This window comes from Papio anubis, chromosome 3 (assembly GCF_008728515.1).
Source record: "Papio anubis isolate 15944 chromosome 3, Panubis1.0, whole genome shotgun sequence".
NCBI classification, from domain to species: domain Eukaryota; kingdom Metazoa; phylum Chordata; class Mammalia; order Primates; family Cercopithecidae; genus Papio; species Papio anubis.
In genome coordinates, this window is record NC_044978.1 from 182,529,648 (window position 1) to 182,542,210 (window position 12,563).

At 53.8% G+C, this 12,563-nt stretch overlaps 1 protein-coding gene across 4 annotated transcripts in view; it reads right to left on the reverse strand.

Moving 5' to 3' along the window:
• Positions 1 to 3,295: 3,295 nt before the first annotated feature.
• The window catches only part of CFAP99 (cilia and flagella associated protein 99), a 44,816-nt gene continuing 35,548 nt past the window's right edge, over positions 3,296 to 12,563 (reverse strand). For 2 of the 4 annotated variants that reach the window (XM_017955719.3, XM_031664781.1), the window contains 5 exons: positions 7,387 to 7,528; positions 6,992 to 7,143; positions 5,993 to 6,198; positions 3,651 to 3,813; positions 3,313 to 3,444 (listed from right to left, as the gene is read on the reverse strand). In XM_017955719.3, the coding sequence (XP_017811208.3) occupies positions 3,328 to 3,444; positions 3,651 to 3,813; positions 5,993 to 6,198; positions 6,992 to 7,143; positions 7,387 to 7,528 (780 nt within the window). In that variant the 3' untranslated portion in view covers positions 3,313 to 3,327. Of the gene's footprint in view, positions 3,445 to 3,650; positions 3,881 to 5,992; positions 6,199 to 6,991; positions 7,144 to 7,386; positions 7,529 to 12,563 lie in introns of those variants that run through there. The other 2 variants (XM_003890881.3, XM_017955720.3) reach the window with 2 other exon arrangements.

Genomic DNA, 12,563 nt, shown 5'->3' on the forward strand with positions numbered 1-12,563 from the left:
TAACTGTAATACATTGAACATGTGATGTTGAAAGTCTCTACAAATACCAGTTTCATGCTCAAAGGCTGCCTTCAGCCTGGGCGACATAGTGAGACCTCATCTCTACTAAAAATAAAAAATTAGCTGGGTTTGGTGGTAAGTGCATGTAGTCCCAGCTAGTAGGGAGGATGAGGCAGGAGGATCACTTGAGCCCAGGAGTTTAAAACTGTATGAGCTATCATCACGTCACTGCACTCCAGCCTGGGTGACAAAGCGAGACCCTGCCTCAAAAACAAAAACAAACAAAAGCTGCCTTTAAGTCTTCTCCAAGCCTCACTTGCACTGAACTTGTTCCTTCACAAATAGCGCTTCCCTTGGGCCCTGAACACCTGCAGCTTGGCGAAAAGACTGGCACCTTGGTGCTCCCGTAGTCCCACATGTGGAAACCAGCTGAATGCAGGTTCCGGGGCCTCACACCAGATTCTGAATCTGCTTTCTTCACTATTTCCAAAGAAAGCCCCTGCCCAAGTGGGTCTCAGATGCTATGCATAGGACCTTCTGACTAGCCTGTACTCAGGCAAAGTGTCCACTCCCCAGGCAGTCCGGCCAGGAAAGGTTCAGAGAGGGATTGTCAGCACTAGCTGGGTCATATCTCACTCTAGCTGGCCCCCTTTGGGGGAGTAGCTTGATTTTCTGTAAAGAGCCTATGCAGGGAGGGGAGGCAGGGGCCCCCACTGTGAAGGCCCTGGGCCCTTAAGGGTGTGCCCCTTAGCTATTTCTCTGGAACAGACCACCCCAAAGCTTGATACTTTGAACGACAGACATTTATTGTTGCTCATGAATCTACAAGACAGTGGGGCTGGGGGAGGTTCTTGTCCGTCTGCTCTCATTTTGTGCTCTGCTGCTCTAGGATGGCCTCTGAGATAACGGGCTCTCCTCCACATGGTGTCTGATCGCAGCAGGCCACCCTAGTCATGCTCACATGGGGCCTGGGCAAGGTTCCTTGGGAACTCAAAGGCCACCTGAGGCCCAGACTCAGAACTGACACATGGTTACTTCTGCTGCACCCTATTAGCCAAAGAAAGTCACTAGGCCGGACCAGATGCAAGGGCTGGGGGAAATAGACTCCGCCTCTTGGTGGGAGGTGTAAAGTCACACGGCAAGGGGCCAGGATACACAGACTTTTTGCTGTGATAGACTTTTTGTCTATCACACGATGCCTACTCCCAGGCCACAACTTTAGGGAGTGGTCCCAGGCCTGCTCCCACCTAGGTTTGTATGAGGAGAGGCCCCAGGTGCTCTCAAGCTAGCTCTAAGCAGCTGCTCAGTCCAGGAGGGGACAGGGGAGGACCTTGTTACCTGCCAACCAACAGTGTTGCCAATAGTACCCTCAGTTTGTTAGCTGCCACATCCCCCCTCTGCTCCTGAGGCCAACCTCCTAGGTGAAGGGTAATTCCCCGCCTTGCCACAGTGCTTCAGGCACCCGTGCAGACCTTCCCCCACAGCAGGAACTGGCTCAGCACAAGCATGTTCAATTCAGGCCAGTGAGACTGGGGCAACTGTTCTTTGTCCCTCAGGCTGGAACTGCTACCAGACTGGATCTGGCACATCATGAAGTCTGCCACCTTTGGATTGGCATTATGAGAGCTAATAAATCCCCCTTTGAAACCCCCAGAGCTCAGAGGGGCTCTCTGGGCCAGGCATCATCAATGTATTCCGTCAATATCAAATTAAATGGGTTTGGATCACACAACACAGAATGTGAGCAATGTTTCTTTTTTTTTGAGATGGCATTTTGCTCTTGTTACCAGGCTGGAATGCAGTGGTGCAATCTCAGCTCACTGCAACCTCCGTCTCCTGGGTTCAAGCAATTCGATTCTCTTGCATCAGTTTCCCGAGTAGCTGGGATTACAGGCACCCGCCACTACGCCCAGCTAATTTTTTGTATTTTTAGTAGCGACGGGGTTTTGCCATGTTGGCCAGGCTGGTCTTAAACTCCTGACCTCAGGTGATCCATCTGCCTCAGCCTCCCAAAGTGCTGGGATTACAGGTTTGAGCCCCCTAGCCCAGCCAATGTTTATTTCTTTAAATCAAATTTAATCTGCTCCCAGCTGCAATTCTACAGAGAGGTGGACATTCTTCTCCCTACCCACCTGGGTGGTAAAATCCTGGGGTTCCCACAAACTCAGAATATTGGAGTAGGGCTCTGGTCCTTTAGTCTGTTCTTAACACTGCCAAGATGCCTGCCTTCCTGGGCTGAGTGTACCCTGGGACTCAGCCTCCTTATCTGAGGTGCCATCTCCTCTGCAGGCCCAAGGAGAATATTGGGAGTTGGGGGTGGAAACATATCTCCCCTGGACATCTATCTTAAATCTGTTAGTTTCCACTCCCCAACCCCTTACTGCTCACCACCCCACGGACTGGACCCTCTTCTCTCTTTCCTGGGAAGAAGATGGCTTAATGTACTTTCTTCTTGAGGCTGACTTTCACCAGCAGGCATTCACTCAGCAAGCCTGTCCTCAGGGTGGAACCCTCTCTAGCCCACGGGGTCCCAGGACACTGCAGAACCAATCCATCTTGGTCCCTGCCGTGGGTGAAGTCCTGTCTCCAGTGGACCTGATCTTGTTGGATCTGGGTTGCTTCTGATGCTAGAGAAAGGGGAGTAGGGGGTGCTCTAAAGTCACCCAGGCCCAGCTCTGGGTTCTGGCCCTCTAGGCAGGTCACATCGCCTCTCTGAGCACCTGTGGCCTCATCAGCAGAACAGGGGCAGGCCAGTTCCTAGGTCCCTGGACGGTAGTGAGGATGGTGGAGGTGCGTGAAGGGCCATTGCAACGTTGGCGCTCAAGAATCCTGGCCACTTCCCTAGCCAAACGCACACTGACAGTCGCCACTCAGTCTTGGGGGTTCCCTAGGTGAAGCCACCTGGATGCCAGCAAAGGGTGGGGGTTCCAGATTTCCACATCCGAAGGAGTTCTGGGAGTTCCAAGAGGTGGGCACCAGGAATGCCTTGTGCTAGGCTGTAGGGAAGTGCCAGGACCTGGGCCGGGGTGGCCAGATTTCGCTTATAAAATTGCAGGACGCCCAGTTAAGTTGAATTCCCGATAAGGAGAGGATACATTTTTAGCATAAGTTTGCCCCCACGCAGTAACTGGGCGTCCTGCCTTTTTATCTGGCAATCCTTTTCTGGGCAGATGGGGGCTAGGGAGGGAGAGGGGTGCGGGGGCAGGTGCAGCGGGGCCAAGGGGGTCCCGGCCAAGGAAGAGGAGGCGCGCACCGCGGGCCGCACGCTTTATTGGGGCAGTGGGGGTGGGGGTGGCCCGCAAGCGGCTGGGGCGCGCTCTGCCCCGCTCAGGCGGCCTCCAGGCGGCGCGCGGGCCCCGGTCCGGAGCCTCCCTGCTGCAGCGCCTGCAGCCTGCGCTCGCGGCTCCGCTCCAGCTCCAGCCAGTGCTGCGCCTCTAGCTGCGCCTGCAGGTCGGAGAACGCGTCGGCGCGGGCAGGGACGCCCCCCACCGCCTCCCGCGCCCGCCTCTGAGTAGCTCCTGGCTGCGGCCCGGAGCGGATCTCCCCGCCATCCCCTCTTCCTCGACGCCGGTCCCTGCGCGCCGCGCCCGTCATCCCCACCCGGCCCCGGCTTTCAGTCGCCCGGGCTCCTCCCACCAACCCGGACTCACGCGGGGCTTGGGGCCCGCGGCCCGCGGCGCCGACACGTGCAGCAAGGCCGCCTGCCTGCTGCGCTCGGCCGCCCTCTCCGAGATCCTGCGCCGCAGCTGCTGCACGCGCTCGTCCTCCGAGGGCGCCTCCGCGGCCGCCGCAAGGGCCTTCTTCTCCTCCCACCTGGCAGGCGACGTGGCGGCCTCAGAAACAGGCCGCCGGGAGGCCCAGGCCAGACCCATGATGCCACCTGTGTCCAAGCGACGCGGGGACAAGGAGCTACGCGGCCGGAGAGGTTCACCGGAATAATTTAGGACAGACAGCGAAGCCCAGGGGCCGCGGTGCGCTCCCAGACAGGACCACCGCGCAGGGGCTGGGGGTGGGGGGTCTCCAGCACTTCTACCCTTTTGCTCTTTTTTTCTTTTTAAAAATTTTTGTTGTTGTTGTTTGTTTGTTTGTTTGAGGCAGGGTCTCACTGTCGCCCAGGCTGGAGTGCAGTGGCACGATCATGGCTCACTGCAGCCTTGACCTCCCAGGCTCAAGCAATCCTCCCACCTCAGCTTCCCAAAATGCTGGGATTACAGGCGTGAGCCACGGCGCCTGGCAGCTTTTTAAAAACTTAACATTTTTTTAAAAAGGTATTACAGGTGTACTAACTATATGCATAACTGGGATACAAATGTGAAAGCCCCCTTTGACCTCACACTGTTTTGTCTCTTGCCTGGAGGTACTCCCTGCTAACGCTGTGGTGCTGTGGTGCTGTGGTGTGCATCTCCACAGGTATCTGCAGACATGGCCCTTGATCCTTCTGATGGTATATATTGTTCCCTGCTGGCTTTGGCGTCCGGGGTCCTCACAGCCTTGGGGTATTTGCATGTGCTGTTCCCCCGTCTCCACCACTCTTCTCTGACTGTCCAGGTCGCCCCTGGTGAATTTATGGCCTGGGGCCTGAGTGCATGCCTGAGCCCTGCTCTAACTTTTTTAGCAGGAAGTAGACCTTTGGAGGCACCCTGACACCAACCAGGCTGCATCTGAGCTCTGCCAGGCCGTGGCCAGCAGCTGGAAGTAAGAGCTGTCCAGGTGTTTGCCACCTTGGGGATCTGGTGGGCAGCCAGCCAGCCCTGAACAGCACCAGCAGCGGTTGCCCTGTGCCGCCTCTGAATTGCAGCCAGAGCAGCAGCCCCTCTAAGGACCAATAGTGAAGGGTTCTCTTCCATCAGCAATGATTAGTCCTTCATTCTGTCTGCCCTGTCATCCACCCCACCCAGTCCCACTCAGAAACTTTCTCTGGAGCCCTGTATGCCAGGCTCCAAACAAGGCTCTGCTACAACAGCTGGGCCTCCCTGGGAACTAGGCCAGGGTCCAGAGACCAGCCTGACCCCAGGGCCAGGGGACATGCCTGCCCATGTCTGACCTGGTTGCCAGGGGATAGCCACAAGGGGCTAAAAAACATCACCAGACTGTCCCCCCAACAAGTAAAAAGGCATCTGTATGTGTGTGTATGCACACGAGCTATCTGCCACCCTCAACTAGATCCTGGTTTAAAAAGAAAAAAAAAAAATTACAGCAGCAGTCTTTAAAAAATGTTAGCCAGGCTGGGCTCACGCCTGTAATCCCAGCACTTTGGGAGGCCAAGGCAGGCGGATCACGAGGTCAGGAGTTTGAGACCATCTTGGCCAACATGGTGAAACCCCATCTCTACTGAAATACAAAAAGCCAGGCATGGTGGCACACTCCTGTAGTCCCAGCTACTTGGGAGGCTGAGGCTTGAACCTGGGAGGCAGAGGGTGCAGTGAGCTGAGATTGTGCCACTGCATTCCAGCCTGGTGACAGAGCAAGACTCCATCTCAAACAAAAAACAAAAAAACACAGTTGGCCAACAGTCTTTGGACACCTGGAGAAATGTGAAAAAAAAAATGAGATATTTAGATGATGTTGGAATTTTTTTCAATTTTCTATTGGTGTCAGGGTGCTGTGGTTTTATGTAGGACGATCTTTTTTTTTAGATGCTGAAGTGTTTAAGAGTAAAGTGTCTGATTCCTGCAGCTACTTCCAAATGCTTCTGCAGACATAAATAGCTAGCTGGATACGTGAAGCACATATGGTGAAAGGTTGGACCCATGAGCTGGGTGCAAAAATGACCGCATCTAGGTCATGGCATCTAAGCCATGGAAGCAGAATTTTGCACCATTCCCATGTGCCTGGAAGTCACCTAATACAATAATAGGGGTGAAGGGAGTTATGGCAAGGAACTTCCTGGGCAGGAGGGTGGCGGGTTGTTTCAAGGAGACCCACCCAGGAGGGTACAAGGCAGGCTTACTGCTCACTGTCCACCCAGAGGCACCCTCCCCAAGGTGCCAACCTCAAGGCTGCGGATCTCCCCATGGCTGCACGGCACAACGAGATCTGCTCCACCGTGTTCTGCAGTTCCTGGCTCTTGGTGCGCTTGCCCTGAATGATTTGATCCCGCTTTTCTTCTTCCTTGCGCCGCTGATTCTCTTTGAGCAGGGCCAGCCGCTCCCGCAGCTCCACTATGGACATCTCTCCTTCCAGGCCATAGCCAGGGGTCTATGGGGTGGTAGGGGAGGCCCCAAGCTGGGCCCTGATGCTTCCCACCAGGATCCCTCCCCTGCTCCATGGGCCCACCCCTTGCCCACCTTCCCTCTGCTTCAACACTGCTTATGAAACATGCCCCCAGCCTCTCCAGCCTGGGCTCTGCTCTGCAACGCTATACCTTGTGTGGGTCTGCACGTCTCAGCTGGACTGAGGCCCCTCCACTGTGGCAAGTCCCAAATGGAGCTCATGACTATCTCCCCAGCCAGGCTTCGGGGCCTGGGGCAGACAGCCGTTTGCACTCTCCATGGCCTTGGGGCTGGGCCAGGCCCTGCAGCTGGCTCCTCATGCTCCTCTGAGGCCTGGCCCCTCCCCGTGCTCCTCTGAGGCCTGGCCCCTCATCATGCCTTCTCACACGGGCTTCCAGCAGACCCTCCTCAACCTCCTGCTCCATCCAGCCTCCATCCAGCCTTTGAACACCTGCCCTCTCCCTACACTGCCCTTTCCACCCTGGCCCTCCCTCAACAGGCAGCTCCTAAGTGGTCTCCTCCGTGAAGCCCACCTTGGCCACCCCCAGGGGTTACAGAGGACTGGCTCAGTGTCTGCCTCACCTGCGGGATTGTGAACTCTTAGGACCAGACCCAGGCCCGCGCCACATGGGTGCTAAGTCACAGAGGGTGGCAGGCCAGGTTTCAGGTGGTGCAAGACCCACCTGTGGCGCTGGTGGGAACCCTGGAAACTGCCTCCCATGGCAGTGCCAGCACGGAGGCTCCCTGAGGCATGGGCCTGTCCAGGACTGTGTCCTCACCTGGGTCAGGTCCACGAGCTTGCCCTTGCGCGTGGGCTGCGTCTCGAGTGCGCGCAGCTGGGAGATGAGTTCACAACGGCGCCGCTGCTCCTCCTGGGCCGCCTGTGCCCTGCGCCGCAGCAGCCCCCGACTCTCCTCAATCACCTCCTGAACTTGGGGGCCAAGCCAGGAGCTGAGGTGGCCGGTGGGTGTCAGGGCAGGCGCTGGACAGGGAGGCACCTCCCCCAGGGTTCCCCAGCCAGGCCCCTGGCCTCAGTGCGGCCACTTGGGAGTACCTCCCTTAAGGGGCCCCGTGACCCTTGACAGCTATAGTAGCTGGCTCAGGAAAGGGTGGTAGCCCAGCACCTGAGTGGGGAAGAACGGGGCCGGGCCAGTGACACTTGGCTCCTGACTACCTGTCTGCCGTCGGCCCTTCGCGAGCTTCGTCTGGGCAGCCTTGACGTTCTTCTGCCCCTCTATCACCTGCTCCACCAGCTGCTTCCTGGACCTGTCCTCCCGGAGCCGTGTCTCCGCATGCTGCAGCATCAGCTTGGCCATCTGCTCAGACAGTGGACCTGCCACAGTGAGTGGGTCTGCACCGGCTTCCCTGCCTGGTCCCGCCCCGGCCCAGGGCACAGCATGAGGTCTGAAGGTAGACCCAGTCCCTGCCTTTGAATCACCCCCGAACCCAGGTCTAAGCCCATTCACTCCTGGCGGTGCTTTGGAGGTTGGGCCTGCTGGGGAACTTCCACCTCACGTCCTCTCCCTTCCTCCCAGCGTGGTCTTGGGGGGTACCTTCCTGCATTTGACGCCACCCAGTTTGTGGTAGCCCTAGAGACCCAGTGCACCCAGTAGCAATGTAAGCTGTTCACAGTGGAGGGAACCAGGGTAGGGAGCCCGGGGTAGGGGGGACGTGGAATACTCTGTACTACCTTTATGGCTTTTCTGTAAATTTAAAAATTGTTCTGAAATAAAAAAAATAAAAGTTTCTTTACAAATTTGGTAATACGTTGTATGGAAATAGGAGGTGAAAAAAGGGCACCAAAAAATACCAAAAGTCCCATCTCAGTCAACCAGACAATGAGCAAAGAGAGAACAGAGGCGGTCCACACCGGCCCTCCGCCCCCAGCCACAGCGCCAGGGGCCACGGCACGGAGACGGCTGGGCGCCTTAGGCTGGGAGTGCAGAAGAGGGCGACAGTGCCTCCTGGCTCTTTGGGAATGTGGAATCAGGGAGGCAGCAGCAGTCCACAGATAAGGCTCCTGCTTGGGAGTAAGACACACAGGATGCTAAGTTCTGCCTCTGCCACCCTGGTAGCTCCCTGGCAGCGGACAAATCTTGGGCCTCTCTGGGTTTCAGTTTCTTTGCGGGGAAATGAAGATGGCCACGCCCACCTCCTCAGGTGCACTGGGTGCTGGGCCAGCACCCAGCAAGGGCTCAGGAAAGAGTGTCCCCGTCAACCACAGCACCAGCCTCAGCACAGAATAGGGAGTCGGCAGAGAGGAATGAGCAGAGGAAGAAGGAAAAGAGGCCCACAGGCCGGGAGTGGTGGACAGGGATAGGTGTTTGACAGTCTATGAGTGTGTGGTCACCGGGCCAGGCTCACAGTAAGGCGAGGGTTCCCAGGCAGTAAGCAGCGGAGAGAGCAGCCTCAGAGCCTGAGTCCAAGGTCACACGCCAGGCTGGGTCCACTCAGACATCAACTTTGGACCCACGGTCCTGCCTGCCGTCACTCAGGGGCCGGGGCAGCCACATGCATCCTTGGGCCTGCTGTGGACGTCCCACCAGGTTTCCCACACATTCCCTCCTCCTTCCTGCCACAGAGCATGGCTTGCACTGGCTGCTTACTAAGCTCGCACCAAGCCCGAGCTTTCAGTTACCTGCACCGGCACCTTCAAAATTAAAATGAAGGGAGAACACATAGAACAGCATTTCTGTGACCAGAATCAAATGGAAAAAAGATGCAAGTGCTGCTTGATGAAACAATCTGCCTGAAGACTTCAGTAAAATGTTCTCCCAGGGCCAGCTGTAATCCCAGCACATGGGGAGGCTGAGCAGGGAGCATTGCTTGAGCCCGGCAGTTTGAGACCAACATAGTAAGACCCTGTCTCTACAAAAAATACAAAACTAGCCAGGTCTGGTGGCTCATGCCTGTGGTCCCAGCTACTCAGGAGGCTGAAGTGGGAGGATCATTTGAGTCCAGGAGGTTGAAGTTACAGTGAGCCATGATTGTGCCACTGCATTCCAGCCTGGGAGACAGAGCAAGACCCTATCTCAAAAAAAAAAAAAAAAAAAAAAAAGTATTCAAAGAATGATTACCCATGACAACCAAAACATGAAATGTCATTGCTTACCCAGGAGTTTAGTGTTGATACTAGTACAGCTATTCTGGGTTAATGTCACAGTGATAACAGATTAAAAAACAAGTTATTGGCCGGGCACAGTGGCTCATGCCTGTAATCCCAGCACTTTGGGAGGCCGAGGTGGGCAGATCACCTGAGTTGGGTGTTCAAGACCAGCCTGACCAACATGGAGAAACCTAGTCTCTACTAAAAATACAAAATTAGCTGGGCATGATGGTGCATGCCTGTAATCCCAGCTACTCAGGAGGCTGAGGCAGGAGAATAGCTTGAACCCGGGAGGCAGAGGTTATGGTGAGCCGAGAGCGTGCCATTGCACTCCAGCCTGGGCAACAAGAGTGAAACTCTGTCTCAAAAACAAACAAACAAACATTTTTTTGTAGACACGGGGTCTCACTATGTTGTTCAGGCTGGTCTCGACCTCCTGGGTTCAAGTGATCTAGCCACCTTGGACTCCCAAAGTGCTGTGATTACAGGTGTGAGCCACCACATCCAGCCGTAATTTAAAAATCTATCCTTTTCCAGCCCCATTGCTAGAGTACTTTAAAACTGGTCACTGTAGGCCAGACATGGCGGCTTATGACTGTAATTCCAGCACTTTGGGAGGCCGAGGCGTGTGGATCACTTAAGGCCGGGAGTTCGAGACCAGCCTGGCCAACATGGCAAAAACCCCATCTCCAAAAAAAGCCAAAAAAAAAAAAAAAAAAAAAACCCCCAAAAAACTGGTAACTGTTGAAAAAAACAGAAAAGCACCCAGATAGGGAACTCAATACTGGCTTCTATGAGGCACGGAGGTTCCTTGGAGAATAACTGAGTCTGTGTGTCTTAAGCAGAGAACATTCAGGTAGGCCCCAAACATCTCTCCTCTCAATGGAAAAGATGCTTCCAAAGACTCTCGAGCAGTGCCCAAAGGTCAGAGGAGGAGACGAAAGGGTGCCCATGGGTCAGGTTGTGGTACTAGAACCTCAAGCAGAAACAAAAGTTACAGTTCACTAAAACACACTGAGGCTGTAAAAGCAATCAGTCCAATATAAGCTGCATAAGAAAAACTAAAACTCTTTTTACTTCAAATATTTCGTGCCACCTAATCTAGTTAATTTAGTAAGAAAAAGTATTAGTCACATGAGTGCGTGTAGCCAGACATCCTTAGACCAGGAGAGAAGCCTGATAATCCCTCTGTAACCTGGTGTGAGAAGAGCGGCATTTTCTTTTTTTTATTTGAGACAGTCTCACTCTGTCGTCTAGGCTGGAATGCAATGGCATGATCTTGGCTCACAGCAACCTCCACCTCCTGGGTTCAAGCGATTCTCGTGCCTTGGCCTCCTGAGTTGGTGGGATTACTCAGGAGTAATTAGTTGGTGTGCCACCACACCCAGCTAATGTTTGTTTGTTTGTTTTTAGTAGAGATGGGGTTTCACCATGTTGGCCAGGCTGGTCTCGAATGCCTGACCTCAGGTGATCGGCCTGCCTCAGCTTCCCAACGTGCTGGGATTACAGGCGTGAGCCACCACACCCAGCCAAGAGTGGCATTTTCTAACTCCAAACACAACACAAGAAAAGAATGTTAAATTTGAAGACATAAAAAGAATATTTGCATGGGAAACACACATCATAAGCCTCATATACAAAGTCTAATGACAAACTGGAAAAAAAGCAATCTGCAACAATATATTATAAAGATTATTTTTCATAACATATAAAGAACATCAGGCTGGGCGCAGAGGCGCATTTCCATAATCCCAGCATTTTGGGAGACTGAGGCAGGTGAATCACTTGAGCCCAGGAGTTAGAGACCAGCCTGGGCAACAAGGTGAAACCACGTCTCCCCTAAAAAGGTGGTGCACGCCTGTAGTTTCAACTACTAGGGAGGCTGAGGTGGGAGGATGGTTTGAGCCTGGGAGGCAGAGGTTGCAATCAGCCGAGATCATCAGCGACAGAGTGAGACCCTGTCTCAAAAAAGAAAAACTGTGGGTGGGTACAGTGACTCATGCCTGTAATCCCAAAACTTTGGGAGGCCAAAGTGGATGGATCACTTGAGGTCAGGAGTTTGAGACCAGTCTGGCCAACATGGTGAAACTTCATCTTTACTAAAAATACAAAAATTATTCAGGCATGGTGGTGTGCACCTGTAGTCCCAGCTACGTAGGAGGCTGAGGCAGAATACCTGCCTGACCCTGGAAGGCAGAGGTTGTACTGAGGTGAGATCAACCCACTGTACTCCAGCCTGGGCAATGGAGTGAGACTCCTTCTCAAAAAAAAAAAAAAAAAAAAAACAAACCCAAAGAAAAAACAACAAAAAAAGAAAAATTGCTAAGAGAGTACATTGTAAGTGTTCTTACCATAAATAAGTATATGAGATAATGCATATGCTAATTAGCTTGATTTAGCCATTTCACAATGTATTCGTATTCCAAAAGATCATGTTAGGCCAGGTGCGGTGGCTCACGCCTGTAATCCCAGCACTTTGGGAGGCCAAGGTGGGTGGATCACGAGGTCAGGAGTTCAAGACCAGCCTGGCCAAGATGGTGAAACCTCATCTCTACTAAAAATACACACACACACACAAATATATATATATAGCTGGGCATGGTGGCACATGCCTATAATCCCAGCTATTCAGAAGGCTGAGGAAGAGAATTTCTGAAACCCGGGAGGCAGAGGTTGTAGTGAGCCATGATCACACCATTGCACTCCAGCCTGGGCGACAGAGCAAGACTCTATCTCAAAAAGAATAAAAACAAAAAACAAAAAACAAAAATTAGCCAGGCATGGTGTGCTCACCTGTAGTCCCAGCTACTCGGGAGGCTGAGGCAGGAGAATTGATTGAACCCAGGAGGCAGAGGTTGCAGTGAGCCGAGATCACACCACTGCACTCCAGCCTGGGCGACAGAGCAAGCTTCCATCTTAAAAAAAAAAAAAAGGCGGCCCGGCGCGGTGGCTCACGCCTGTAATCCCAGCACTTTGGGAGGCCGAGACGGGCGGATCACGAGGTCAGGAGATCGAGACCATCCTGGCTAACACGGTGAAACCCCGTCTCTACTAAAAATACAAAAAACTAGCCGGGCGAGGTGGCGGGCGCCTGTAGTCCCAGCTACTCCGGAGGCTGAGGCAGGAGAATGGCGGGAACCCGGGAGGCGGAGCTTGCAGTGAGCTGAGATCCGGCCACAGCACTCCAGCCTGGGCGACAGAGCAAGACTCTGTCTCAAAAAAAAAAAAAAAAAAAATACAAAAAA